A 25,751-nucleotide genomic window follows, 5' to 3' on the forward strand; every position below is an offset into this window, starting at 1 on the left:
GGCATAGGACATGCCCCTCGGCGCGCCCAATTAAAGGACAATTGTACAAAAAAAATCACTGATCACCGCCATTTCTAGTAAAAATAAAATGCCATAAAAAAATCCCATAGTTTTTAGGCGCTATAACTTTTGCGCAAACCAATCAGTATAAGCTCATTGAGATTTTTTTTACCAAAAATATGTAGCAGAATACATATTGGCCTAAATTAATGAAGAAATTTGATATTTTGTAAAAAAATTTATTGAATATGTTTTGTAGCAGAAAGCAAAAAATATAGTTTTTTTTTTTTTAAATTGTGGCTATTCTTTTGTTTATAACGCAAAAAATAAAAACTGCAGAGGTGATCAATTACAACTAATAGAAAGCTTTATTTGTGGGGGAAAAAAGGACATAAATTTTAATTGTGTACACCATTGTCAGTTGAAGTAACGCAGTGCTGTATCGCAGAAAATGGCCTAGTCATTAAGGGGGTAAAACCTTTCCGGGGCTGAAGTGGTTAATAAGGTAATGTACAAGATGAAGTAACACATAGCAAGTAATCACCAATCATCTCTCATTATTCCACTGACAAAAGGTGAAATCTGATTTTTTTGTACTATTGTTTTTTGATAAGACCTGATGTAAATGGTGGCAAACTATGAGATTGCCATCATCCCAGTCTAAGCATCAAAGAATAATCTCATACAGTGAGGACTATTGTGGCCATAAGAGACAAAATAAACTCCAAAAAACATGAATTCTAAAACAGTATAAACTTTATTACATATCAGAATAAAGAGTATTGAAAATTAACCACTTGCCTACAGGGCACTTACACTCCCTTCCTGCCTAGGCTAATTTTCAGCTTTCAGGGCTATTGCAATCTGAATGACAATTGCGCGGTCATGCAACACTTTACCTGAACAAAGTTTTTATCATTTTTTTCACACAAATAGAACTTTCTTCTCGTGGTATTTAATCACCACTGGGGTTTTTATTTTTTGCTAAAGAAACAAAAATAGACCAAACATTTTGAAAAACATTTTTTTTTCATAGATTGTTATAAAATTTTGCAAACAGGTAATTTTTCTCCTTCACTGATGTGCGCTGATGAGGATGCACTGATGGGCACTGATAGGCTGCATTGATAGGCACTGATGAGGTGGCAATGATAAGGCGGCACCGATGGGCACTGATAGGTGTCACTGATGGGTACTGATAGATGGCACTGATAGGCGGCACTGATGAGCACTGATAGGCAGCACTGATGGGCACTGATTGGCACTGATAGGTGGTTCTGGTAGGTGACACTGATGATGAGGCAAATATGGGCACTAATATGCAGCAGTGATAGGTTGCACTGATGGGCACTACTGATGGCCCAGAAAGGTGGCACTGGTGGGCACGGAATGGCATTGAAAGGTGGCACTGATTGGCACTGAAAGGTGGCACTGGTAGGCACTGATAGATGGCACTCTTGGGCACTGATTAGCAGCACTTGTGGCCACTGATGGGTAGTACAAATAGGGACCGATGTCCCTGTAACAGAAGCCGGTTACCGGCTTTATTCTTTTTGCCTCACATTGATCGTGAAGGGAAAAAAAGTCGGTAACTGGCTCTTGTTTACTTCCTTATGAGCTGTCATTGGCTGACAGCTGATCATGTGGTAAAGGGCCGCTGTGATTGGCCCTTTACCCTGTTCTGTGATCAGCTCAGTCCAAAGAGGGCGCACGAGCAGCACGGTCACAGGGGAACGTCTATTGACGCCCTCCTGGAAATAGAAGCCAACGTTGTAGCCATCATTCGGCTATATCGCGGGTGGAAAGTGGTTAAAGAGAATATGACTTGTGTACATATGTATGATAGCAGTTCAGAAAAATGGTTACCAGAACCTCAACCAAAAAACAACAATGACATCCATGGATACTTTTTATTCTGATATGTAATAAAGTTTATACTGTTTTTGAAGTTTCTTTTGTCTGTTATGCCCACAATAGTCCCTACTGTATTGAAGGGTATTCTTTGATGCATTGAACAGACCTGGGACTTTTTTTAAATAAACTGCTAAAACCTATTGGAAGATCAGGTAAAATATGAAGGGCCTATTCGCACTTTTGCATTGTTTCAGCTTCTCTATGTCTGGTGAGTTATGGTACCATTTATTGTGAATTCATCCCCAGTGCATTGTACAGTAGAGCCCAAAGCACAACCGCACATCACAACTCATATACAATGAGTTCTGGTGCACTGTGTTCTTAAAAAAGAGTTGTGAAAATATTTATTAATTTTTTTATCCGTTGTGGTGCTTTGGCAGCCTATTCATTACAAATGAGCTGCCTTAACACTAATTTAATACACATTAATACACCACAACGAAACACTTAAATGTGAATGGATTCAGATATGGTTCCATGTGTGGGATAGACATCGGCTTCCAGTACTCTGACATTGGTAAGGGTACAGAAGTTCCATCTGCCTGTGAATGCAGCCAGTTGTCAAGAAGTCACAGGGAACTGTGCTATAAACTACAAACATTTGAATTATTGTACAATACTTTCTACCCATAATATACAGTAAATCATAGCATCTCATTTTCTCTTGAGCTTGTTAAAGTGGTCTTAACATGCTAATGACGCTATATAGGTGCCAGCAATATGGTACAAATGTACCCACTGTAGCAAATATGTTTCACTGTGCTATAAAATGCACTAGTACTATTGCTATTGCTCCCTAAATTGATTTGATTTTGTATAATATGAACATTTTTGTAACATAGAAAATCATTAAATATAGGATCCTTGCTGGAACAAAGTTAAATTGAGAATGAGGTAATCTATGATCTGCAAGCATTTGTTTGAAGGAATTGCCACCTCCAACAACTGGTGACTGATTTCCTAAAATATCCCTTTAATACATTTAAAAGGATTTGTAGATAAGTAGATAAAACATACATTTTTGTACAGACAAGTCATGCTTGCACTGTGTGCTTGAACCACTCCATCTCTTAGGCTGCCCATAGACTGACGGAGTTCTATCTGGGAACTTTGGCTGGTTAGATATCTTCCTAAACAAATCACTCACTGTCAGAAGCTGATGCCTTCTTTTTCCCAAACCAGACAACCTATAGACGTGGTACAGAGAAGGTGAAAGCTAGGAAGTGAAAGCTAGGTGCCCTTTATGAAAAAAGACAATGATTTATACCAGGTCATGCACAGATTTCTACCAATACTGGTAAATCTAAAAATACTCTTTTATTGTTAATTTTTTTGCAGCTTAGTAACAAAAAGGTTAAAATTTGTAGAATTGTTTGCAAGTAATTAATGCCATATAATTGTTTGTAGTGCTTATAAGATCTGGAGCACTGACAGGCTTCTTGTTCTGAATACAAGGACCACACTTTCCACAGTGCTGGCAAAGACTATTTTCCCAAAACCGAGATCTATTTCTTTGACCAATTAAAGACTTTCATTTAGTCTTATCCATCGCACCGTGATGTCTTTTGGTGATGTCAGAGTTCAGATAGTAACATGACTTACATTTGGTCAGGATGACCACTGATTAAAGTTCCTGGAAATATATTCTAAATATACATATATTATATAGTAACAAGGATGGCCATCCGAAACAATCCTCAAATAACCATGCTATCCATGATCTATGGCTCCATAAAATCCACCAAAAAGATATCCTCCATAATTTTTTAACCACAGACAGCCCAGAGCTGTCATCTCTTGCCATTGCATTTCCCCCAGATTCCTACAGTAACAGAATGGGCATTTTACTCCATCATGGACCTAGAACATGTTTTAGCAGCAGAACATGAAAGGCTGAATCAACACACATACATGGCATCTCTCTAAATATAATTCCTTATCATCTACGATCTATCTAGCTATGGTGAGGAGAGGTGGAGTATTTTCCTAATTTGCCCACCCCCTCCTTGGATCCTTTCAACTGTTTCTCCAACCCATTCCAACCCTCCATCCTAACTCTTTTCCTCTACTCCCTAACCTTACCTATCAACTTGTATTTTCTAACATTTTTCTATACTCTTCCCCCTGTCTTTCCTAGGTGAAACATGCTATGGCTACACTGGACAACAATAACTGAAGTAACTGAGCATAGACACAAATGGTGTACAAGTTGCTCCATACATCACATTTATATTTGCAACTATGGGGTTGATTTACTAAAGCTGGAGAGGGCAGAATCTGGTGCCGCCCTGCATAGAAAGCAATCAGCTTCCAGGTTGTCTGTCAAAGCTTAACCACTTCAGCCCCTTGGCGATTTTACCCCCTTAATGAATAGAGCATATTTTGCGATACGGCACTGCGTCGTTTTAACTGACAATTGCGTGGTTGTGTGACACTGTACCCAAACAAAATGTATGTCCTTTTATTATCACAAATAGAGCTTTCTTTTGGTGGTGTTTGACCACCTCTCTATAAACAAAAAAAGAGCAAAAATGTGAAAAAAAATACTTTCTGCTATAATACATATCCAAAAAAATATATAAAAAAATAATTTATTCATCAGATTAGGCCGATATATATTCTTCTACATATTTTTGATAAAAAAATAAATAAAAAAAAATTGCAATAGGCATATATTGATTGGTTTGCGCAAAAATTATCGCATCTACAAACTACACGATTCTTATTTATTTTTTTATTGTTTTTACTGGTAATGGTGGTGATCTGCAATTTTTAGAAGGACCCCAAATTACACTTTTTGGGGACCAGTAACATTATTACATTGATCAGTGCTATAAAAATTCACTGATCAATTAAAAAATGACACTGGCAGGGAATGGGTTAACACTAGGGGGCGATCGGGGGTTAAGTGTGTTCCCTCAGCGTGTATTAACTGTAGGGGGGATGGACTTACTGAAACATGACAGAGATCACTGTTCCTGATCACTGGGAGCAGTAGATCCCTGTCATGTCACTAGGCAGAACGGGAAATACCTTGTTTACATAGGCAGTTCCCCGTTCTGCCTCTCCTCGCTGCAATTGTGGGCTGTCGGTGGACATCAAGTCCGAGGGACCCACGAGCACGCTCCCGCGGCACGTGGCGGGTGCGCGGGTGCCTGCTATCCTGCTTTTGCTTTTACAGGTACGTCAGTTTGCGCAGGAGTGCCATTCTGCCGACGTATATCGGCATGAGCCGGTCGGCTAGTGGTTAATTGAAAAATCTGAAGTTAGAAGCTGATTACCTACCATGCACAGCTGCACCAGATTTTGCACTCTGCAGTTTTAGGAAATCAGCCCCAATGTGTCTTATGAATGATACACTACAATCTATGCCATTATATGAATATGTAGACTACTGCAATTGTTTCTTTTGTTTTATATATGAAAAACCTAATAAAATCAGATTTAACTAAATCATTTTATTTAGTCAATGTGTTTGAAGTTGGGTCACTTTCTCAGTGTGCACGAAAGAACTGTGGAAACCTAAACCTAAAAAAATATTAAGTGGAGCAGAAAAGGCTAGGTAAGCTTTGAGAATAAACGTTGGGTTACAGATTCCTTCTATTAGCCCTTGTACACACGGTCGGAGAATCCGTCGGAATGTGTCCTATCGGACCGTGTCGTCGGATAATCCGACTGTGTGTGGTATGCATCGGACTGATTCCGTCGGACCCAATTTTCCAACATGTTGGAAATATTTCCCGACCAACTCATGCTCAGATCAAATTCCTACATCAAAGCTATTGGCTACTAGCCTGAATGTAGTCCCATCGTAATGAATTTACGTCATCACGTTCTGAAAGATCGGATTTTTCGACAACTTAGTCCGACCGTGTGTATGCAACAGTTTCGGACAAGATCCGACGGACAAAATCCAACGGGCAAAATCTGACGGATTTGGTTGTGGAAATCTCCGACCGTGTGTACAGGGGCTAAGAGTATACTGAATAAAGCAACAGCAGTCGTTTGATTTTCAAGGGTTATCTAACCTTCCAAATCTACTGGAAACCATTTTCTTCCTGTGAATAAGGCAAGTCAATGACAACTTTTATATTCAGAAGGAGAGTTTACATAAAAAACAAATATGAAATATGACATGGTATATGTTTTTGCAACAGAGCCATAATAATTTTAGTCTTGATTATAGGATCTGCAGTAAAATATAACACACCTAGGGAGACTGTACCGAAGTAGGAAGGTCAAAATAAGTGGTTGATGAGTTCCTAATGACTGGTTAAACTCTAGGCTGTTTTTACATGCTCTGCTGCCTGGTCACTTAGCCCAGCCGATGTCTAATCCAGTATGTTAAATAAGTAAGCAGGAATACAGGCTGTTTTAGGAATTCCCATTCTTTGGCTGGACTCCAAGTGCTACCTACTAATAGAGGCACTTAGAAATATGGAATACGACAATCCATGACATGTACCGTGACCAGACAGGAATGTGAATGGGAAGCACATTCATTAGACAATTTATTTTATATTTCAAAGGCATTATTGGTAAAGCTTTAATAGCATCATTCAAAAAATGAAAGATGGTCTCATTAGTAATGTGTTGTTGTATACCTACTGTACTTCTACTCATCCACACAGAGTATATCTTGTTGTGTAACTAATAATTTTTCTCTATACCACTGCACACAGAATGCTGCTGTAAAGACATGGCTGGTGGGGGGATTAAAAGTCTAAATATAATTTAAAAGAAATGAGAACCCACTGCAGCTACAGAAGCTGACATTTGGCGGACACTTTCTAAGCTCCAGCTTACAATCGGTCTGCACACGATCAACTGTAAAACATGAACAAAACACAAACATTTTTTTTTTCTAAATAAAGTATCTATGTCTATATCTATCACTAATATTTCTAACATCTATCACTTCCAGCTCAATACTGTTTTCTGTTTTAGTATGGAATATTAAATAGAAAGTAAAAAGGTTATTTATATATATATATATATATATATATATATATATATATATATATATATACATATATAATATATATACTGAATTTAGGCAGCCCCTGAAGATGTCAGATGTAGGCTGAAAAAACGGTGTTGGGTCGCGTTTGAGATACGTGAGATACGTTATTTCTGGTCAGCTGGAACACAGGTGGAGCGTTAACCGCCGATTCCTTTACAATGTATACTGATCCTTGTCTTGTTTGATGTAAGCGCAATACAACCTTACTTTTAAATAAATGATTTTAATTACTGCACCATGAGAGCGTTCGTTCCTCTCCTTCTCTATATGGCAAAACTGGAACTTTGAATATGCTATCTATATACATAATGAATGGATGACAGCAGTGGTTTGGATTCATTCCTGTGTCCTCATGTACAACACCTTGCATTTTCCCATATGCCTAATTTGACTCTGTAATAGGGGTCAATTAAGTCTGGTAAATGCATTGTGTGTCTGCATGCGGGTGGAGAGGAACCTTTCCTATACTCACTGAGGACTTTAATCACGTGTGGGATTTATATATTGACTTCACAATTTTTATGATTTTTTTTTATAACTCAAATTAAGATTTATTTGTTTATTCACTGTGGTGATTAATGTTATGTCATTTATGATATAAGAACGTTGTTTATTTGTTTCTTTTCATGTATATAGGCACTACCATGAAGGATTGTGGATGGTGTGTCGGTTTCTCACACACTAAAGCTGGCCATACTTTATACAATCTGATTGTACAATCCCTGTACAATCTCATTTAGCTTTACCAAAAATATGTATTTCATTATGGAACAACTAGATCAATCCAAATTGTTAATAAACCCCAAACTTGAATTTTTGGGAAAGTAAAAGTGAGATTCTGGCTTTCTTAAGAGAATATCTATGTGTGCACAATTATTGGGAAACTATTAGTGTGCAGAATTATTATGCAACTAAATGAAAAAAGAAAATGTTCCCATCTCACAAAAATACAACTTGCCTAATAATTGAGCACACAATGTAGATTGAAAAAAAACATTATAAATACCCTTTTCCTCTTTTTTATAAGTGATCACATTACCTCTGGTCTCAGCTGGGGGGGGGGGGGGAGCAGCAGCCCACTGAGCTTCCAAGTCAATGGCTGTGCAGGGGACAAGTCTGATCATTGGAGGAGAGCAGACTGAATCTCCTGTTTAGTGTGGTCTGTTTTTAATAGGAAAGCAGAGGGACTGGCAGGAACATCAGGGATTTCATACAAAGGAAGCAATACAAAGAGAACAGGATATTTTCTCATACAAGTGCATGGTACAGCAGGCACCTAGCAGGAATATGGAATATTGGGGTAATAAACACTTTAACCACTTGACCACCGCAAGGTTTTACCCACTTTATGAAAAAAAAATTTTTTGCTGTTCAGCACTGCACTACCTTAACTGTCAATTGTGCGGTCAAGCAACACCCTATGGCTTTTATATAATTTCTATAATGTTCTATAACAGAAAGTAGAAAATATCTTTTTTTTTTGTCAAAATATTTGGTATTTTTTTCATTTATATACTGTAATAAAATAAATAAAGAAAAAACAGAGGTGATCAAATACCACCAAAAGAAAGCTCTATTTGGGTACAAAAATAGGATTTTTATAACAGTTTACCTGTAAAAGCCTCTTCTTGGAGTGCATCATGGGACACAGAGTGCCATAGTAATAACTATGTGGATATATAGGCCACCTTTAGGTGATGGACACTGGCACACCCCAAGACAGTTCACTCCCTATATTACCCCTCCCATTACCAGGAGTACCTCAGTTTTTTCACCAGTGTCTTAGGTGTTGGTCACGAGTAAAGATGTGCTACACTGGAGTAATCCTTGCTGGAGCCAGCTATGCAACTGGATCCATCCAAAGTGCCATTGAGGCCAAGGTGGATGGTACCCGGGCCTAATGGCAGAAGAAACAAGGTTTTCCCTGTAAGGCTTCTCTTTGAGAGCTGGACCCTGGGATCAGGTGCTTTGGTCATACTACAATACCATAAAGCTTTTCTGGCAGAGTGCTATACAGGTCCAAGGGAGTGGAACCCCCGATAAAAAGGGACCCCAGTCCTTAAAGGTTTTTAATGGAGCCCGTTGTGATGGGTGAAAATTGGGTCTGTTTGGTTATACCACAGAATCCTGCGGCAGGATAAGGTAAGTGGAGATTCCTAAGGAATTTAAAAACTTTCTTTGGATTACTCCTTTGCAGTAAATGTTGTCATGCCTAAAGTCGCCACTGGGGGCTGTAAATGGCACATACCTGTTCCAAGCTTCCAGATCTCGCTCTTTGTCAGCAGAAGCTACAGGCTTCCTCCAGCTATCCGTTCCTAGTCTCTGGTAAGATGTTGGAGAGGGGAATTTTTTGTAATTACCCCCCTAGGCAGTATTTCCTCTCCCCTCTCCAGGAGCAGGCAGAGGGACGCCAATGGATTTGGCGGTTTGCTGCTCCGCTCCCCTTTTCACCTTCCTTAGCAGTGGTGGCTCACCTCTCTTCCCCTTGTTCTCCTTCCTTATCCACCCCCCACCCGCCGATCCGGTCAGATCAGTTGCACGCAGGCACACGGGCATGAGAGGGAATCCATTTTTTAAAGGGGGGCGTAGTAAGGAAATAGGGGGGTGTGGCTTAGCGCAGCGTTGGCACGGTTCAGCGTCACAGCGCAGGACGTCATAGCATATAAAAATCTCCATTGCCAGGCTCATTTGGCTGATGGAGGGACACAGAAGCAGACCTGGGCATGTGAGTGTGGGACACAGGCATTCCCCAAGGCACATTTACTCAGCATCAGGCTGAGCATTAATAGCAGTAACTGTTGCTGGACTATTGCTCAGTAGTAGGTGCGTTTTTTCTGTCAGTACCTCTGCATTTATGCTTAGAACTATGCCTTCCCGGAAGGGGAGGTATAAATACCCCAAAAAGGGGGGACAAAGGTATCACCCTCAGGCTCTGAGGACCCTAATCTCACCTCAGCAATGCCACCCCCCTGAAGAATCGGGGTAGCTGATCAGGGTGAGCCATTGGGTTTGTCAAGTGTTGTAACTGTTTCCAACACTTCAGCCGCTGTTTACATTTCTGAGGATGTTTTTCCTCAGTCTTGGTGGGGTTGGAGGAAAGATTGGCTGCTCTAATCACATCTTCCCAGCATGGGATAAAACGTGATAGGTCCGCCCAGGACCCTCAAGCAGAGGATTGGTGGGCGGGGGAGGATGAGTCCCCCTCAGGGGACCGTTAATGAGGCTGATTCTTCTTCCGAGGAATCAATTGTGGAAGAACCTTTTTCAGCTTCACAATCGCTTACAGAAATTGTTCACGCCCCATTTAAGCTACCCATAAATCAGTCAGCTGAAATGCCCACTTCTATTTTGGGTTCCCTAAAGCCTCCCCAAACTTTGCATGCCTTTCCTGTTCATCCATAGCTGGAACAGCTTATGTATTCTGAGTGGGATCACCCAGATAAGCATTTTCTCCCTCCTAAAAAGTTCTCAGCACTTTAGCCTATGGAGGAACAATTCACAAATAGGTGGAATATACAGACAATTGATGCTGCTATTTCCTCTGTGAATAAAAATGTTACTTGTCCGGTAAACAATGCTCAAATGCTTAGCGGTCCAAACGATAAAAGATTGGAATTCCTGTTAAAAAGCTTGTTTTCTTTGGCAGGAACAGTGACTCAACCTGCAGTGGCAGCAAAAGGTGTATGTCAATCCCTGAAGGACCAGTTGAGACAAGTACTCAAGGTCATCCCTGATCAGCAGGCATTGGATTTAGCCAAGCTGCCAGGGGCATTATGTTTTGCAATTGATGCTATTAGAGATTTTATTCTTCAGGCTTCACGCCTTACGCTTGTACTCTTGCATATGCATAGGATCTTGTGGTTGAAAAATTGGTCAGCCGAAATGCCATGCAAAAAACTCCTGGCTGGTTTTCCTTCCCATGGTGAACGGCTGTTTGGAGATGATTTGGTCAAATACATCCAGAAAATTTCAAGTGGAAAAAGTACCCTTTTACCAGTTAAGAAAAGGAGTAAAGGTCCTTAATTTAAACAGACTCCTTCTTCAGGGCCAGGAGCATCAGCCTTTAGGCAGTCGGGACGGCCTCCACCATCAGGTTCAAGAGGTAAAACTCAGGGTCCCCAGGGACAGAAGAAGTCATGGGGAAGGAAACCTACAAAGCAGAAGTCTAAGGCCTCTTTATGAAGGAGCGCCCCTGCTCTCTCGAGTGGGAGGAAGACTTCTGCAGTTTTCAAAGGTCTGGCAGGAAGAGTTTCGGGACAGATGGGTGGTCTCCACAGTAGCTCTAGGTTACAAACTAGAGATCCAGGTGTCCCCGTCTCCTCATTTTCTGAGGTCAAACGTCCCCAAAGATCCAGGGAAAAAGAAGTCTCTCTTTCAAGCATTAGACCGGCTTTTGTCTCAAAGGGCAATGATGGATGTCCCCGTGGAAGAGCAGGGGCTGAGGTTTTATTCAATCCTCTTCACGGAGCCAAAACCAAATAGAGATGTCAGACCAATTCTAGATCTCAAGGATCTGAACCGATTCCTGAATATCCGCTTGTTTCGCATAGAATCAATCTGATCAGTAGTCTCCATCCTGCAAGGAGGAGAGCTTCTGGCGTCAATTGACATCAAGGATGCATACCTGCATGTGCCTATTTTCCCTGCTCACCAGAAATATCAACGTTTTGAGGTAGAAAAGCTTAATTTTCAGTTGGTAGCCTTGCCTCCGAATCTAGCTACTGCACCCCGTGTGTTTACAAAGATCTGGCCCCTCCTCTGGCCAGACTAAGGGCTCACTCAAGGTATAACAGTTATAACATACCTAGATGACCTGCTCTTGATAGACAGGTCAGTAGCCTGCTTAGACAAAAGCGTGGTCACCACAGTCAACTACCTGGAAGACCTAGGTTGGATTCTCAACCTAGAAAAGTCTTCCTTAAAACCATTAAGAAGGCTAGAATACTTAGGTCTGATCATAGATACAGAACAGAAAAGAGTATTTTTGCCTCAAGCAAAGATCAGTGCCATAAAGGAGCTGGTCCGGTTGGTCAAGGCGAAGAAGTATCCTCCTATTCGCCTTTGCATGAGGTTGTTAGGGAAGATGGTGGCTTTGTTGGAAGCCATTCCCTATGTTCAGTTTCATTTGAGACTGCTGCAAAACAGTATCCTATCCACTTGGAACAAAAGGGTCCAAGCCTTAGACTTCCCAATGCATCTGTCTCCCCTGGTGCGCCAGAGCCTCAGTTGGTGGTGGTTAACCAAGAATCTGCAGAAGGGCAAATCCTTCATACTAGTTACATGGAAAGTGGTAACAACAGATGCCAGCCTTTTGGGTTGGGGAGCAGTCCTGGAATAGGCAACTGCCCAGGGGAAATGGTCCAGAATGAAAGGATCTTGCCCATCAAGATTTTAGAGATTCGGGCAGCATTCTTGGCCCTGAGGGCCTGGACATTTAGATTGCAGAATTGTCCTATCAGGATCCAATCCGACAATGCCACGGCAGTGGTCTATATCAATCACCAGGGGGGCACAAGAAGTCATGAGGCCCAAAGAAAGGTGAATCATATCCTAACTTGGACAGAAGACCACGTACCTTGCCTATCGGCAGTCTTCATTCCAGGGATAGAGAATTGACAGGCGGACTACTTGAGTCACCAGCAGTTGTTCCCAGGGAGAATGGTCCCTTCACCTGGATATCTTCCTGGCAATATGCCAGAGATGGGGGATCCCAGAGATAGACCTGTTTGCGTCCAGATTCAACAAGAAGATTGACAACTTTGTGTCAAGAACAAGGAACAAGGGATCCACTAACATGCGGAACAGATGCCTTGGTGACCTCGTGGGATCAGTTTGCACTGATTTATGCCTTCCCTCCTATTCTGCTGCTTCCATGACTTCTTCACAGGATCAAGCAGGAAAGGAAGTCGGTGGTTCTTGTTGCCCTGGCATGACACAGAAGATATTGGTATGCAGAGATTGTAAAGATGGTGGTAGGGGACCCTACCATCATGTCCAGACCTGCTCTCGCAGGGTCCAGTATTCCATCCTTCCTTACAAACGCTAAATTTAATGGTCTAGCTATTGAAATACACATTCTGAAGAAGCGTGGGCTGTCACGGCCAGTTGTATCTACCTTGATTAATGCAGGGAAGCCAACTTCCAGAGTGATATATTATAGAGTTTGGAAAGCATGTTTCCTGGTGTGAATCCAGGGGTTGGCATCCTAGAAAGTATGTCATAGGTAGAATCCTTGCCTCTCTGCAAATAGGGTTAGAGATGAAGCTGGAGTACTATCAAAGGCCAGGTCTCGGCCTTATCAGTATTGTTTCAATGATCACTGCTTCACATTCCTTGGTCCGTAGTTTTATACAGGGGGTAAAGCGGCTTAATACACTGGTTAGGTCGCCCCTGAATCCTTGGAACTTGAATTTAGTTCTGTCGGTATTACAAAAACAGCCTTTTGAGCCGATACAAGATATTGCCTTGGTCTTTTTGACAAGGAAATTTGTTTTTTCTGGTAGCCATATCTTCTGCAAGAAGGGTATCAGAGTTAGCTGCTCTTTCTTGCAAAGAGCCATATTTAATTATTCACAAGGATAGGGTAGTATTGCGTCCTGATTCTAACTTTCTACCGAAGGTGGTGTCAGGTCTTCATCTAAAGCAGGATATTGTTCTACCCTAATTTTTTTCCAGAACATTCGCTTGATGTAGTGAGAACAGTCAAAGCCTACTTGAAAGCAACTGCTCAGATTCGAAAAACGGATGTTTTTTTTGTGTTGCCTGAAGGTCCAAGGAAAGGACAGGCAGCATCAAAATCTACTATTTCTAAGTGGATTCGGCAAGTAATTGTTCAAGTTTATGCTTTGAAGAGGAAAATTCCACCTTTTCAAATCAAAGCGCATTCCACCAGGACTCTTAGTGCTTCATGGGTCGTGCATTACCAAAGCTCCATGGCTCAAATCTGCAAGGCCGCAACTTGGTCTTCAGTCCATACATTCACTCGATTCTATCAGGTGGATGTAAAAAGGCATGAGGATATTGCCTTTGGGTGCAACGTGCTGCAGGCTGCAGTATAGGTCATCTGATGGCACCCTGTTTTGTTTGTGTCTCCCTCCCCTCAGATAGCATTGCTCTGGGACATCCCACATAGTTATTACTATGGCGCTTTGTGTCCCGTGATGTACGATAAAGAGAATAGGATTTTTATAACAGCTTACCTGTATAAACCTTTTCTTGGAGTACATCACGGGACACAGAAGTCCCTCCCCTCTTTTGGGAGACACATATATTGCTTTGCTACAAAAACTAAGGTACTCCCGGTAATGGGAGGGGTTATATAGGGAGTGAACTTCCTGTCTTGGGGTGTGCCAGTGTCCATCACTTAAAGGTGGCCTATATACCCACATAGTTATTACTATGGTGCTCTGTGTCCGGTGATGTACTCCAAGAAAAGGATTTTACAGGTCAGCTGTTATAAAAATCCTTTTTTTTTAAACAAATAGAGCTTTCTTTTGGTGGTATTTGTTTACCACTGTTTTTTTTTCATTTTTTTTATTACAGTATATTAATGAAAAAATACCAAATATTTTGACAAAAAAAAGATATTTTCTACTTTCTGTTATAAAACATATGCAATAAAAAACAAAAAAAAACAAAAAACAAAAAAAAACAATTCTGCATAAATTTGGGCCAAAATGTATCCTGTATGTCTTTGGTTAAAGGAGGAGCTAGACTCCCAAGCACAAATTGAACGTTACCTGACATTTCACTGACCAATAGGAATGCAGAAGAGGCAGCAGGAGTGGGGGAGGGGCAGGATTCCAAGATTCAGCACAGGAAGTGTTGGATCTTTTACTGTCAGAATAATGTGCTATTTGGCAGTTTTGGAGGCTGTCCTGTAGGATGCATAGGAAAATAAACCACTAAGGGGGTTATTTACTAAAGGAAAATCCACTAAATTCGCTGTAGATCCGAGGGGAACATTCAAGGAAAATAAAAAAACAGCATTTTAGCTTGCACATGATTGGATGATAAAATCAGCAGAGCCTCCACTCATTTCAGATCTACCCCTTAGATTTAGAGCGACTGCACTTCCAAGTGCACTTGCAGTGCAAAGTGGTTTTGCCTTTCATAAATAACCCCCTAACAGTTGCATGTAGCAGTAAGAGAGCTCAGAGAGGATGCCTTGAGTGTGGTGATGTCCTAAAGATCAGACAGGAGGTGGGGCACTGACACATAATATATAGAATTTAAGATTGTAACAGTGCTCTTAGCTTCAAATTTGTAGATGGACAGTGAACGCTAGGTCGATGGCTGATATTGCTGATCATTTAAAACAGGTGTCTCAAACTGGCAGCAACTACAGCCTCCCAGACACTGTTCAGAGAGGTGTACTGTTTTCCTTCACCATAAATCTCCCATTTAAGAAGGGCCCACAAGTTCTCAATAGGGTTTAGGGTGAGGAAGGGGGCCATGGCATTATTCTTTCATCTTTAATGCCTTTACTAGCTAGCTACCCAGCAGAGTACTTTGATGCATGCAATTGCTTTACAAAAGTGACTTCTAAAAACTGGGAGTAGATTTGGGAGTTGATTTTGAGTCCACCTTCAACCCGAAAAGGTCCAACTAGCTCATGTTTAATAATACCAGCCCATACCAAAACCCCACCTCCACCTTGCTGGCATCTGAGTCGAAGTGGAGCTTTGTGCCTGTTACTGATCCATTCACAGGCCCATCCATCTGGACCGTCAAGGGTCACTCTCATCTCATCAGTCCATAAAACCTTTGAAAAATCTGACTTTTCTTGGCCCAGTCTTGACGTTTCAATTTATGCGTCTTTTTCAGTGGTGAATGGATTTTAGCCTTTCTTACCTTGGCCATGTCTCTAAGCACTGAACACTTTGTACTTCTGGGAACTCCAGGTAGGTTGCAGTTCTGCAATATGACAGCACTGGAGGATAATGGGTTCTTGGTAGCTTCATGTTTGATTCTTCCCAAATCTTTGGCAGATAATTTGCGTCTTTTTTTCTCAAAAAGTTTCTTGTGACCCAGTTGACTATTTGCAACAAAGTGTTTGATGGTTATGTGATCACGCCCCAATATCTTAGCTAATATAAGAGTGCTGCGTTCCTCTGAAGGACTTTTTACAATTTTTGACTTTTCAAAGTCAGTTAAATCTCCTTGTTGGCCCATTTTGCCTGGGGAAAAGAAGCTGCCTAATAATTATGCACACCTTGATAGAGAGTGTTGATCTCCTTTGGCCACACCCTTCCTCATTACACAAATACACATCACCTGATGGGCCTAAATCCAATAAGCCTTCAAGTTTATGAAGCTTGGAGTTGGGCAATGTGCATAAAAATGATTATTTTGTAACAATACTCACTTACCTAATAATTGTGTACACAGTATACACAGACATGTTTTGCCTTTCATGACTTTTTTAAAGTGAATGGGTTGTTTTACAAGGTGATCATTTACAATCACTTTACAGTAACTTTTAATGGACTTTTACTTATATATACATACATGCAATTTTGCTTGTCCAGGTCTATAATTTATATTCATGTTTTTAAGTCCTCCTTTCAGTAGTAATGTGTATATTAGAAAGTGCAGTCAGTCCTTCTGTGGATGAGACTAGTCACCTATAGAATGATTCAGTCAATCTGGGTAAAGCTGGCCATACAATGTTAGATTTTTGTACTATAGAGAATGCATGCTATACAGCGCAGATGGGTAAACCTCCCGCTGTACCTGAGGCAGACGTCAGAATGTCATGCCTTCGGCCAACAATTTTCTATCTGGCTCCTATGATTTTTCAATCAAAGGATGTTGGGTGGGATGGGGTCAACAGGGTTACTAGAGATCCTATCGCTAGGGAGAGGCATCACTTCCTTGCTATCGAAAACACTGTAGAATGTAAGTCACCAGTGAAGGAACCACATCTCTTTCCTTCAGCCAAATAAAGTGACACTTGAGCATTTCTCAACCTTGTAAAAGTGGATGTAAACCTGATTCATAAAATTTGAGCTGGGCACATATATCTGCAGTTTCTTATCTCTCTCCAAAGCACTATGTCCCATAGCTGCCTTTTCCGTAGTTCTGTTATCAGCCTCATAACTTCTCACACATTCTCTGAGACGGGAGATAGAAGTGTGTGTCAGGGAAGGCTGCTATAAATAGATTGGCCATCCATAGAGGATGCACGGGCCGCCTCCCCTATCCATGCGTAGCCCCCTGATCTACATATCAGGGCACCAGACTATGGATTCAGATGTGAGGTGGGTGTTCTTTGAAGCACCTGATTAGAGCCAGAGGCTCTAATAGGCTTCAAAAAAGGGTGGTCTCGGAGCATTGTTGTGTGACGATAGCGAATTAATTTTTGCTATTTTCACACTAAAGTTCCTTCCCAGCAATCAGAAGCCAGGTCGTTGAGACCTGTTTCCCGATTGTCCAAAGCGTCAGGCGATCCTATTGGATGCCTAACGTTTTGGCGGAAGAAAAGACACACGGCGGAGGAAGCTTGAGGAGCGAATACCGGAGCCGCCGCTGCCCGCACTCCAGTAGAGGAGGTGAGGACACCGCAGCCCCACCACACAAGCAGGTAAGTGCGCTGTGTGTCAGTGCCATGCCGTTGGGGGGTGCTGTCTCAGTGCCACTTTGCCATGGGGTTTTGCTTGTTTGCTGCCCCCCAAAAGAAGAACCCACCAGCCGCCACTGCTTTGCTTATGTGGAATGGGGGTGTGTGCCTTTCCTCCAATCAGCTGTTTTGGCTGTATGCCAGGAAGATAAAAACTTTAACACGAAGAACACTTTCTAAAGGATATATACAGATGAAGACTAATTAAATAATGCAGATTACATCCATATGTAGATTTAAAAACTTGAAATATACTGTAAATTCAACTTAAATTCTAGAGGGGTTAATGCACTAGAGGAGTAGAGCTCAATGTCCACTTTGCAAAGTGAATTTTAATGTAACTTTTGAGGAGGAACTTTGCTTAGCAAATCACTTCTTTAGTAAAGTAACACCACGTTTGTGGTAGTGGCCCTAAGAGATCTGCCTAAGTAGCATCATTTTTAGTTCAAATGTCTGTGAAAAGGGGCTTTGCCTGCCATGAGGCTTCAAGGCAGCTGCGATCAGTATCTTTTGTAGTGTAGAAGTGTAGTCAGACATCGGTGGGAACAAATGTGACATGTCATCTGGACGTTTGCTTTGGGGGAAGATGACTTTCTAGAACATCACCGGACAGTTGTTGCTAAAAGTGTCAAAGGCAGCTGCTGTGAACTGAATTTGTGAACTATTTGTGTAGTAGGGTGACTCCAAATGGCCTGATAATAGCAAAAACTGTTCCTTATACTGAACACTGCAATTATAGAACCATTTTTCATACTCATAAACAGTGATAATAAGCCCTTCAGATATTTGTAGTCCTCATTTAAATGGACATCAGTCTCTACCGACCCTCTAGATGGACGCTTTTCAGAGGGTGGTAGAGTAGTGGCTTCCAGTTGTTCAGAAGGTGATACAGCTGCCTTCTGAATGCCTGTTTATTTTTTGCCCAAAGGGAGATTTTACATTTGACTATTTTGGTTGATTTGCTAAAGGCAAATAGACTGTGCACTTTACCAAGTGCAGTTGCACTCTGCAAGAGCAGTTGCTTCAGAGCTTAGTGAAAGAAGTAAAGACTTTTCAAAGAATACCCAATCACCTGCAAGGAAAGTAAAAAAAACAGCATTTTTGCTAGCACATGTTTGGATGATGGAAGTCAGAAGAACTTCTGCTCATTTACTAAGCTCTGGAGCAATGCTCTTGCAGAATGCAACTGTGCTTTGCAAAGTGCACAGCCAATTTGCCTTTAGTAAATCAACCTCACAGTGTCATTGTGGCTTGGTCCATTTGACTTCAATGGACTAGCTTGACAGGCAGTGCCTTCTTGACATGGTGAGTTAAATTTGGTGTGGCATGTGTATATACCCCTCTGGCTACCATGATAAGTTTTAGGTGGGTAGCTGGGGGATGGTAAAAGTATGCATCAAATGCCTGTTTTTACAGCCCCTTTGCCGCCTGTGTAAAGTAAGCCTAAGGCATATATTTATTAAAATAGTCCTCTGCTATCAATTTCTGCCAAATCTCTACCATAAGTCTATTGCTCTGTTTAACTTTTCAATTAAAGTAATGTATATAGGTTTGTGTTTTACTGATTCAAGGTTTTTTTTATTCTCTTGTTCTTACTTATCGCATTAAACTAGCATCTCCTACCGCTTGCTTTGCATGTGTAGCAGTTTAAAAGACTGTATGTACATGAAAATACATTTGCATTTTTTTTTCATACATGATCTACACCCTGAATGTTTAGTTATTAGATATACATTTGTTTCATTCCCTGGAGGTCACCACTGACAAAAAATTGTAGCTGAGATTCCTTCCCTTAGGGCTCATTCACATGTGCAGCAGTCCTTGTCACCCCTCTGAAAAGCAATCTGTGGTGGATCACTTTCCAGTTGTGTTTGATTTAATGCTGTAAATGCTGCACCACCACGTCACAATAAAATGCTTTGCTTGAGGTTGTGGCACGGCCCAACAGACTTGCATTGGTTACATTTGGTGGTGGTAATGCCTGCCAAATGCGAAATTCTGTTTAATTTTTGCCACAACTGTGTCATGTGTACAGCCTTGAGTGGGTGCATGCCTGTGTTCAGGTTGGTGGGTGCACCACCACCTGGTTTTACCACCCCCCCCCCCCCCCGGCTGCACATGTGAATAAACCCTTAAAGTGGCCCCAGATACAGTCAATGCTGTTTAAATGTAAACAAGGAAACATGTATTTTGACGTATATCAGCACAAATCTTTCTGTAATATGTTGCCATATTCACACTGCTCTGTCCTGCTTGCTCTTACAATTTTGCTCTAATATTTTTAATAAAAATTGTTTTCTGTTGCGTTCTTTTTTTTTTTTCTGATTCTCTGTGTAGTCCACTGGTGACATAAAAAGGTGTCACTGGTGTTACTTTTTGCCTTTTTGTCACCAGTTCTATTTCAATTTTAATTTTAATTTGGATTTTTTTCACTCTTTCTTTTTTTCTTTCTCTTTTTTTCACTTCTCTGCCTCTTATCACTTGCTGACATTTATTTGCCATTTTCCTTCCCCCTTTCAGTCTCCTATGCCCCTACTATTCTTGGCTTAGGCTTTCTATTCATACATATCATTAGTACTTAATGCATGATTATACTTTTTTTATGCCTACAGTTTCCATTATATATGGACTCTCTGTTTATACATAGACACATACATATCATTAGTACTTAATGCATTATTATACTTTTTTACGCCTACAGTTTCCAATACACATGGATTCAGTGAGACTCCTGGGGACACACTCTCACATGCGCACCATGCCTGTCCTCTGGTTTGCCCCACCAGAGTCCCGTTCGAATCCACCTCCATGGTTCCAGGTTGAGACACCTGCTGCTACCTCTGGGAACCGCACACCTACTGTCCTGGCCTCACTTAGTGGTGAGTATGGGACTCCAAATTATGGTTCCCACGCTCTGCAACAACTCCATCAATACTATATCAACTACCCATTTATTTTCTTCTATCATAGGTACATCTGTACATGCATCAACCCCTGAAGAGCGAGCTGGGCTCTTGCAAAATGCGTCGGGTACACTAGATGCTTGTGTATCACATGTTTCCCACTCTTAGGATACACCAATGCCCATTGTCTATTTTACATGTATGTTGTTTTACAACTGGCCACTGTTGCTAATGATACCAATGTATGCATGACTTTTACCTGAATAAACACATATACTTTATACTTCAATTACTGGTATGATGCTTTTTGGATAATGGTGCCCACCTCAGTCCCATTATGGTGAATCGTTTGTTCCACTGGTGACATGAGTGCCAGATCCTACAGATACTCAGTGGAGCTACTGCTTGTACATGTCATGAGAACTCCCTGGAGGGCACTGCCAATGTAACCTTCCCAGGGGTGAGGTCTGGGCTACATCCTCAGTGTCTTGAGAAATCAGATATATATAGAAAACAATGGACTACCAGCACAAAAAGGAACCAACAAATTATATCCTAGTTTGCTGCAATCAAATATGAATGTCCCCTCGTGAGTTAACAAGTTCAAGAAATGTGTATATGATATGGATTGTGCAATCCAGTGGAAGTGGAGAAAAAAAGATACGCACAACCAGGGTTTTTTTTCAGTGGGAACATGGGGAACACAGTTATGGCACCCCCAGCATTGAATGGACGGTATATTAAGGGGTGCTTGATGGTTTATTGATGCTGGCTGCTGAGGGATCTTTGGTTGCTGGAGGGTCAGTTATATTTTGGAGGGATCTACTTTTGACGGAGAGGTCTGTTGTTGCTGCCTGCATGTAGGTATATTTATGCTGACTGCTGGGAGATCTATTGTTGCTGGCAGGGGTCTATTGTTGCTAGGAGTATTTTGTTATGCGAGGGTCTATTCCTGCTTGGGGTGATCTACTGTTGCTGGGTGGGTCTATTGTTATTGGGGGTATTTAGTTACGGGAGTCTATTGTTTCTAGGAGTGATCTGTTGGTGCTGGGAGGTCTATTGTTGCTGGGAGAGATTTTCTGTTGAGGGAAAGGGTATTATTGCAGGCTGCAATGTTGGCTGTTGGGAGAGCTATTGTTGCTGACAGGGGTCCATTGCTGCTGGACTTGATCTATTGTTGCTGGAGGGGGGGGTCTATTTTTTCTGGCGGTGATTTATTGTTGCTTGGGGGGGGGTCTTGTTGCTGGCTGCAGGAGATCTAATTTACTGCTTTTCTTATTATCATGAACGAATTCCATACAAATTACATAGCACTAGAAAATCATTTTTTGGTTGTTTTCCCTTGAAGCGGTAGAACTGGGAGGGAGGTAGGGGGTCGAATCAAGGGACAGTGCTCGGCGATGGGTAGGGGGTGATGACAAGAGATGATTTGGAAGAGGAGGGTACTTTTACTTATTATTTGAGAAAAAAAGCCCTGCACACAACAATACCTAATTAAGTAGACTTGGAGATGTTATTATACCTGTATACACCAGGACAATCTGTGGTTGGAGAGAAAATATGGACTTTAAATGTATGCGCATGTGTAACAAAGGGTTAAGCCACGTAGTAGCATAAAAGTAAAATCTCCTACTAAGTTGAAGTTTATTTTCTTTTCCTTTGCTATTTACTAGATAATTAAAACGGTTATCTCTCATCTTACTTCATTTACATCTTCCATGGATGCTGCGTTAGGACTGCTTGGTGCTTTTTCCTCCTTCTTTTCCACATTACACATCAAACTGTCACGTTCCAGGTTATCGAGCTGCTGCTGAAGATCATTTAATGGTATAGTAATGTGCTTCTAGAAAAAGAAAACGACACAACAGAATACAAGTTTATAAAACTGATTGTGTTAGATCTTATCATGAAAACAACTTAACGTAGAAGGCCGCTTTGGTCATAGAGAATGAACATTTATCCAAAAATAGTAACTAAAGCTCCATATTTAAAGGCATCTATTAATTTTCAATGTTTTCCATTTATATTGGAATATCATTAGCTTGAAAACAAAACTTGTTTATTTCCACCACATTTACAATAATATGTTTGCGGTCTCTACTTTCAGCTTGATAGGGTTTCATAATGGTGTTGCCTCACAGCTTCTCGCAGTTTTGGTCGAAGGGTCAGGTCTGATATAAATGAAATCAGCAGACTTTCGAAGGTTAAATAATCTTATCTTATTCAGTCTTTTTAAAGAAATGTGCACTGATTTGTCTTATTTTTTTATTATACAGTATTTGTTATATTTAATGTTTCATTAAACCCACATCATCATAAAAAAATGATCAATAAATGCTGTATTACATGTTGTTCATATGGCTACTGGTTTACCAGAATGCTCAAAGAGCCGGCTTCTATCGGACTGACTGCCATACACACGGACCTAATGTCGGACCATTTTTATTGAACCAACCAATGTCTCCTGACATCCAGCCCATGTGTACTAGGCTTAAGTCTCCAATCGGGCTAGGGATTTTCCAGAGCAGTGTTGCCAACTCTGCACATGCTCTGTTTTCATTGACTTTCTATACTGAGTCACACATATAAGCATAGACACAGTGGTAAATGACAGCCCACTCCCTCCCTCCTCCTCTATGCTCACTAAACAGCTACACATAATGGGCATGGGATATTACATCTTGATTGATGGTGGCTTCACCTCCCTGTTATTCTAAGACACAGACTGGAGGCATGTAACACAGCCTGTGACTGGCAGAATTCCACCCAAACCATGTTACTGCCAAAACATAATAAAGATTTGATTCCAATATATATAATTGTAAGACAATGTAAAACAGTTTATAGATATTAATTATTTATTTTTACTCTGTATTCCTGTTTTTTTTTAATATTTTAAACACATGATCAGCATCAGAGGAGTATAACTCCTCCTGCCACTGTTTCCCTACAGACAGGCTGGGAAAGATCTGGGTCATGTGACAGCTGTATATCATATCATTTCGGAAAAATAAAAGTTTTTCAAATTACAGTGCAATCATTCACATACAGAAATAGAAGAGACAATGTAAATTAAACAGTGTGTTTGGCTAGTGATTTCCTCTAACATCTCTGAAAGCTTGGGTGTCTGCAATGTACAAACGTGGCCAAAAGTTTTGAGAATGACACAAATAATAATTTTCACAAAGTCTACTGCTTCAGTGTTTTTAGATCTTTCTGTCAGATGTTACTATGGTATGCTGAAGTATAGTTATGAGCATTTCATATGTTTCAAAAGGCTTTTATTGACAATGACATTAAGTTTATGCAAAGAGTCAGTTTTTGCAGTGTTGACCCTTCTTTTTTCAAGACTTCTGCAATTCGCCCTGGCACGCTGCCAATCAATTCTGGGCCACATTCTGCCTGACGGCAGCCCATTCTTGCATAATCAATGCTTGGAGCTAGTCAGAATTTGTGTTTTTTTTTTCTTTGTTCACCCACCTCTTGAGGATTGACCACAAGTTCTCAATGGGATTAAAGTCTGGGGAGTTTGCTGGCCATGGACCCAAAATTATCACCTTTACCTTTTGGCGAGGTGCTCCATCGTGTTGGAAAAGGCATTGTTCATCACCAAACTGTTCTTGGATGGTTGGGAGAAGTTGCTCTCGGAGGATGTTTTTGTATTATTTTTATTCATGGCTGTGTTCTTAGGAAAAATTGTGAGTGAGCGCACTCCCTTGGCTGAGAAACAATCCCACGCATGAATGGTCTCAGGATGCTTTACTGTTGGCATGACACAGGATTAATGGTAATGCTAATCCTTTCTTCTCCAGTCAAGGTTTTTTACAGATGTCCCAAACAATCGGAAATGCGGTCCATCAGAGAAAATGACTTTACCCCAGTCCTCAGCAGTCCAATCCCTCTACCTTTTGCAGAATATCAGTCTGTCCCTGAAGTTTTAACTTGAGAGAAGTGGCTTCTTTGCTACCCTTCTTGACACCAGTCCATGCTCCGAAAGTCTTCACCTCACTGTGCGGACAGATGCACTCACACCTGCCTGCTGCCATTCCTGAGGAAGTTCTGCACTGGTGATGCCCTGATCCCACAGCTGAATCAACTGTAGGAGACGGACCTGGCGCTTGCTGGACTTTCTTGGGCGCCGTAAAGCCTTCTTCACAAATGCAGTGGAAATGTTTTTTTGGGGGATTAAGTTAATTTTCTTGTTCAAAACTGTTACTAAAATTTATCAAAATACAATACATGAATATCAGACAGAATGGAAAGAAAAATTAGGACATTAGGACTCATTGCAAGTCTTAACAAAAGGTACAGTTGGTAACAACTGTACAAATATAAAGAACAAAATGCTTATGACCAAAGAAGGAAAATTAATATTTGTGTCATAATATTTGATTCCTCCATTCACTCTATACAGTACAGATGGACAAATCTCTGCTGTAGCTAATGCATTTTGACTGCCATCCCTGCTAGCTGTCAAAATACCTGAACAGCGTCTGCATGTGATTGGATGCAGACTCTGTTTGCCAACAATTCTCCACCCAGCAACTTAACCACTTCCCGACCAGCGCACGACGATGTACGTTGACAGAATGGCACGGGCAGGCATATTGGGGTACAGGTAAGTCTAATATTCAATGCCGCCCTGCCATCAGGAGCGCGCCGCCGGCGGCACGCTCCCGCGCTGGTGGGGACCCCCGTGAGTCCGGTCGCGGGACCCGCGGACTCGATCGGCGCGGGCATCCCCGCGATTGTCTCACGGAGCGGCCGAATGGAGGAAATGCCGAGTAAACAGCATTTCTCCATTCTGCCTAGCAACTAGTGACGCTGATCTCTGCTCCATGTGATTGGAGCAGAGATCAGTGTTCACTAAATGAAAGCCCAACCCCCCCACAGTTAGTAACACACCCCTAGGAACACTTAACCCCTACACTGCCACCCACTGGTTAACCCCTTCACTGCCAGTGTCATTTACACAGGAATCACTGCATTTATATAGCAGTGATTACTGTATAAATGACAATGGTCCCAAAAATGTGTCAAAAATGTCCGATCGGTCCCCCACAATGTCGCAGTCACAATAAAAATCGCTGATCGCCGCCATTACTAGTAAAAAAATAAATAATAAAACATTATTAATAAAAATGCTATAAAACTATCCCTATTTTGTAAACGCTATAACTTTTGCGCAAACCAATCAATAATCGCTTATTGCGATTTTTTTTACCAAAAATATGTAGAAGAATACGTATCGGCCTAAACTGAGGGAAAAAAATGTTTTTTTATATATTTT

At 41.2% G+C, this 25,751-nt stretch overlaps 1 protein-coding gene and 1 long non-coding RNA gene across 3 annotated transcripts in view; one reads left to right on the forward strand and one right to left on the reverse strand.

Moving 5' to 3' along the window:
* CCDC141 (coiled-coil domain containing 141) overlaps nt 1-25,751 on the reverse strand; it is a 232,130-nt gene that overhangs the window by 21,978 nt on the left and 184,401 nt on the right. For both annotated transcript variants that reach the window (XM_077448107.1, XM_077448106.1), the window contains exon 17: nt 22,164-22,304. In XM_077448107.1, coding sequence (XP_077304233.1) covers nt 22,164-22,304 — 141 coding nt within the window. The remainder of the gene's footprint in view (nt 1-22,163; nt 22,305-25,751) is intronic.
* Nucleotides 17,182-20,750, forward strand: LOC143925435 (uncharacterized). The gene is made up of 3 exons (XR_013261977.1): nt 17,182-17,522; nt 20,260-20,437; nt 20,529-20,750. It is a non-coding gene; the product is annotated as an uncharacterized LOC143925435 (long non-coding RNA).

This window comes from Lithobates pipiens, unplaced genomic scaffold (assembly GCF_037356315.1).
Source record: "Lithobates pipiens isolate NorthernLeopardFrog02 unplaced genomic scaffold, aLitPip1_a1.2 Scaffold_22, whole genome shotgun sequence".
In the NCBI taxonomy this organism is placed as follows: domain Eukaryota; kingdom Metazoa; phylum Chordata; class Amphibia; order Anura; family Ranidae; genus Lithobates; species Lithobates pipiens.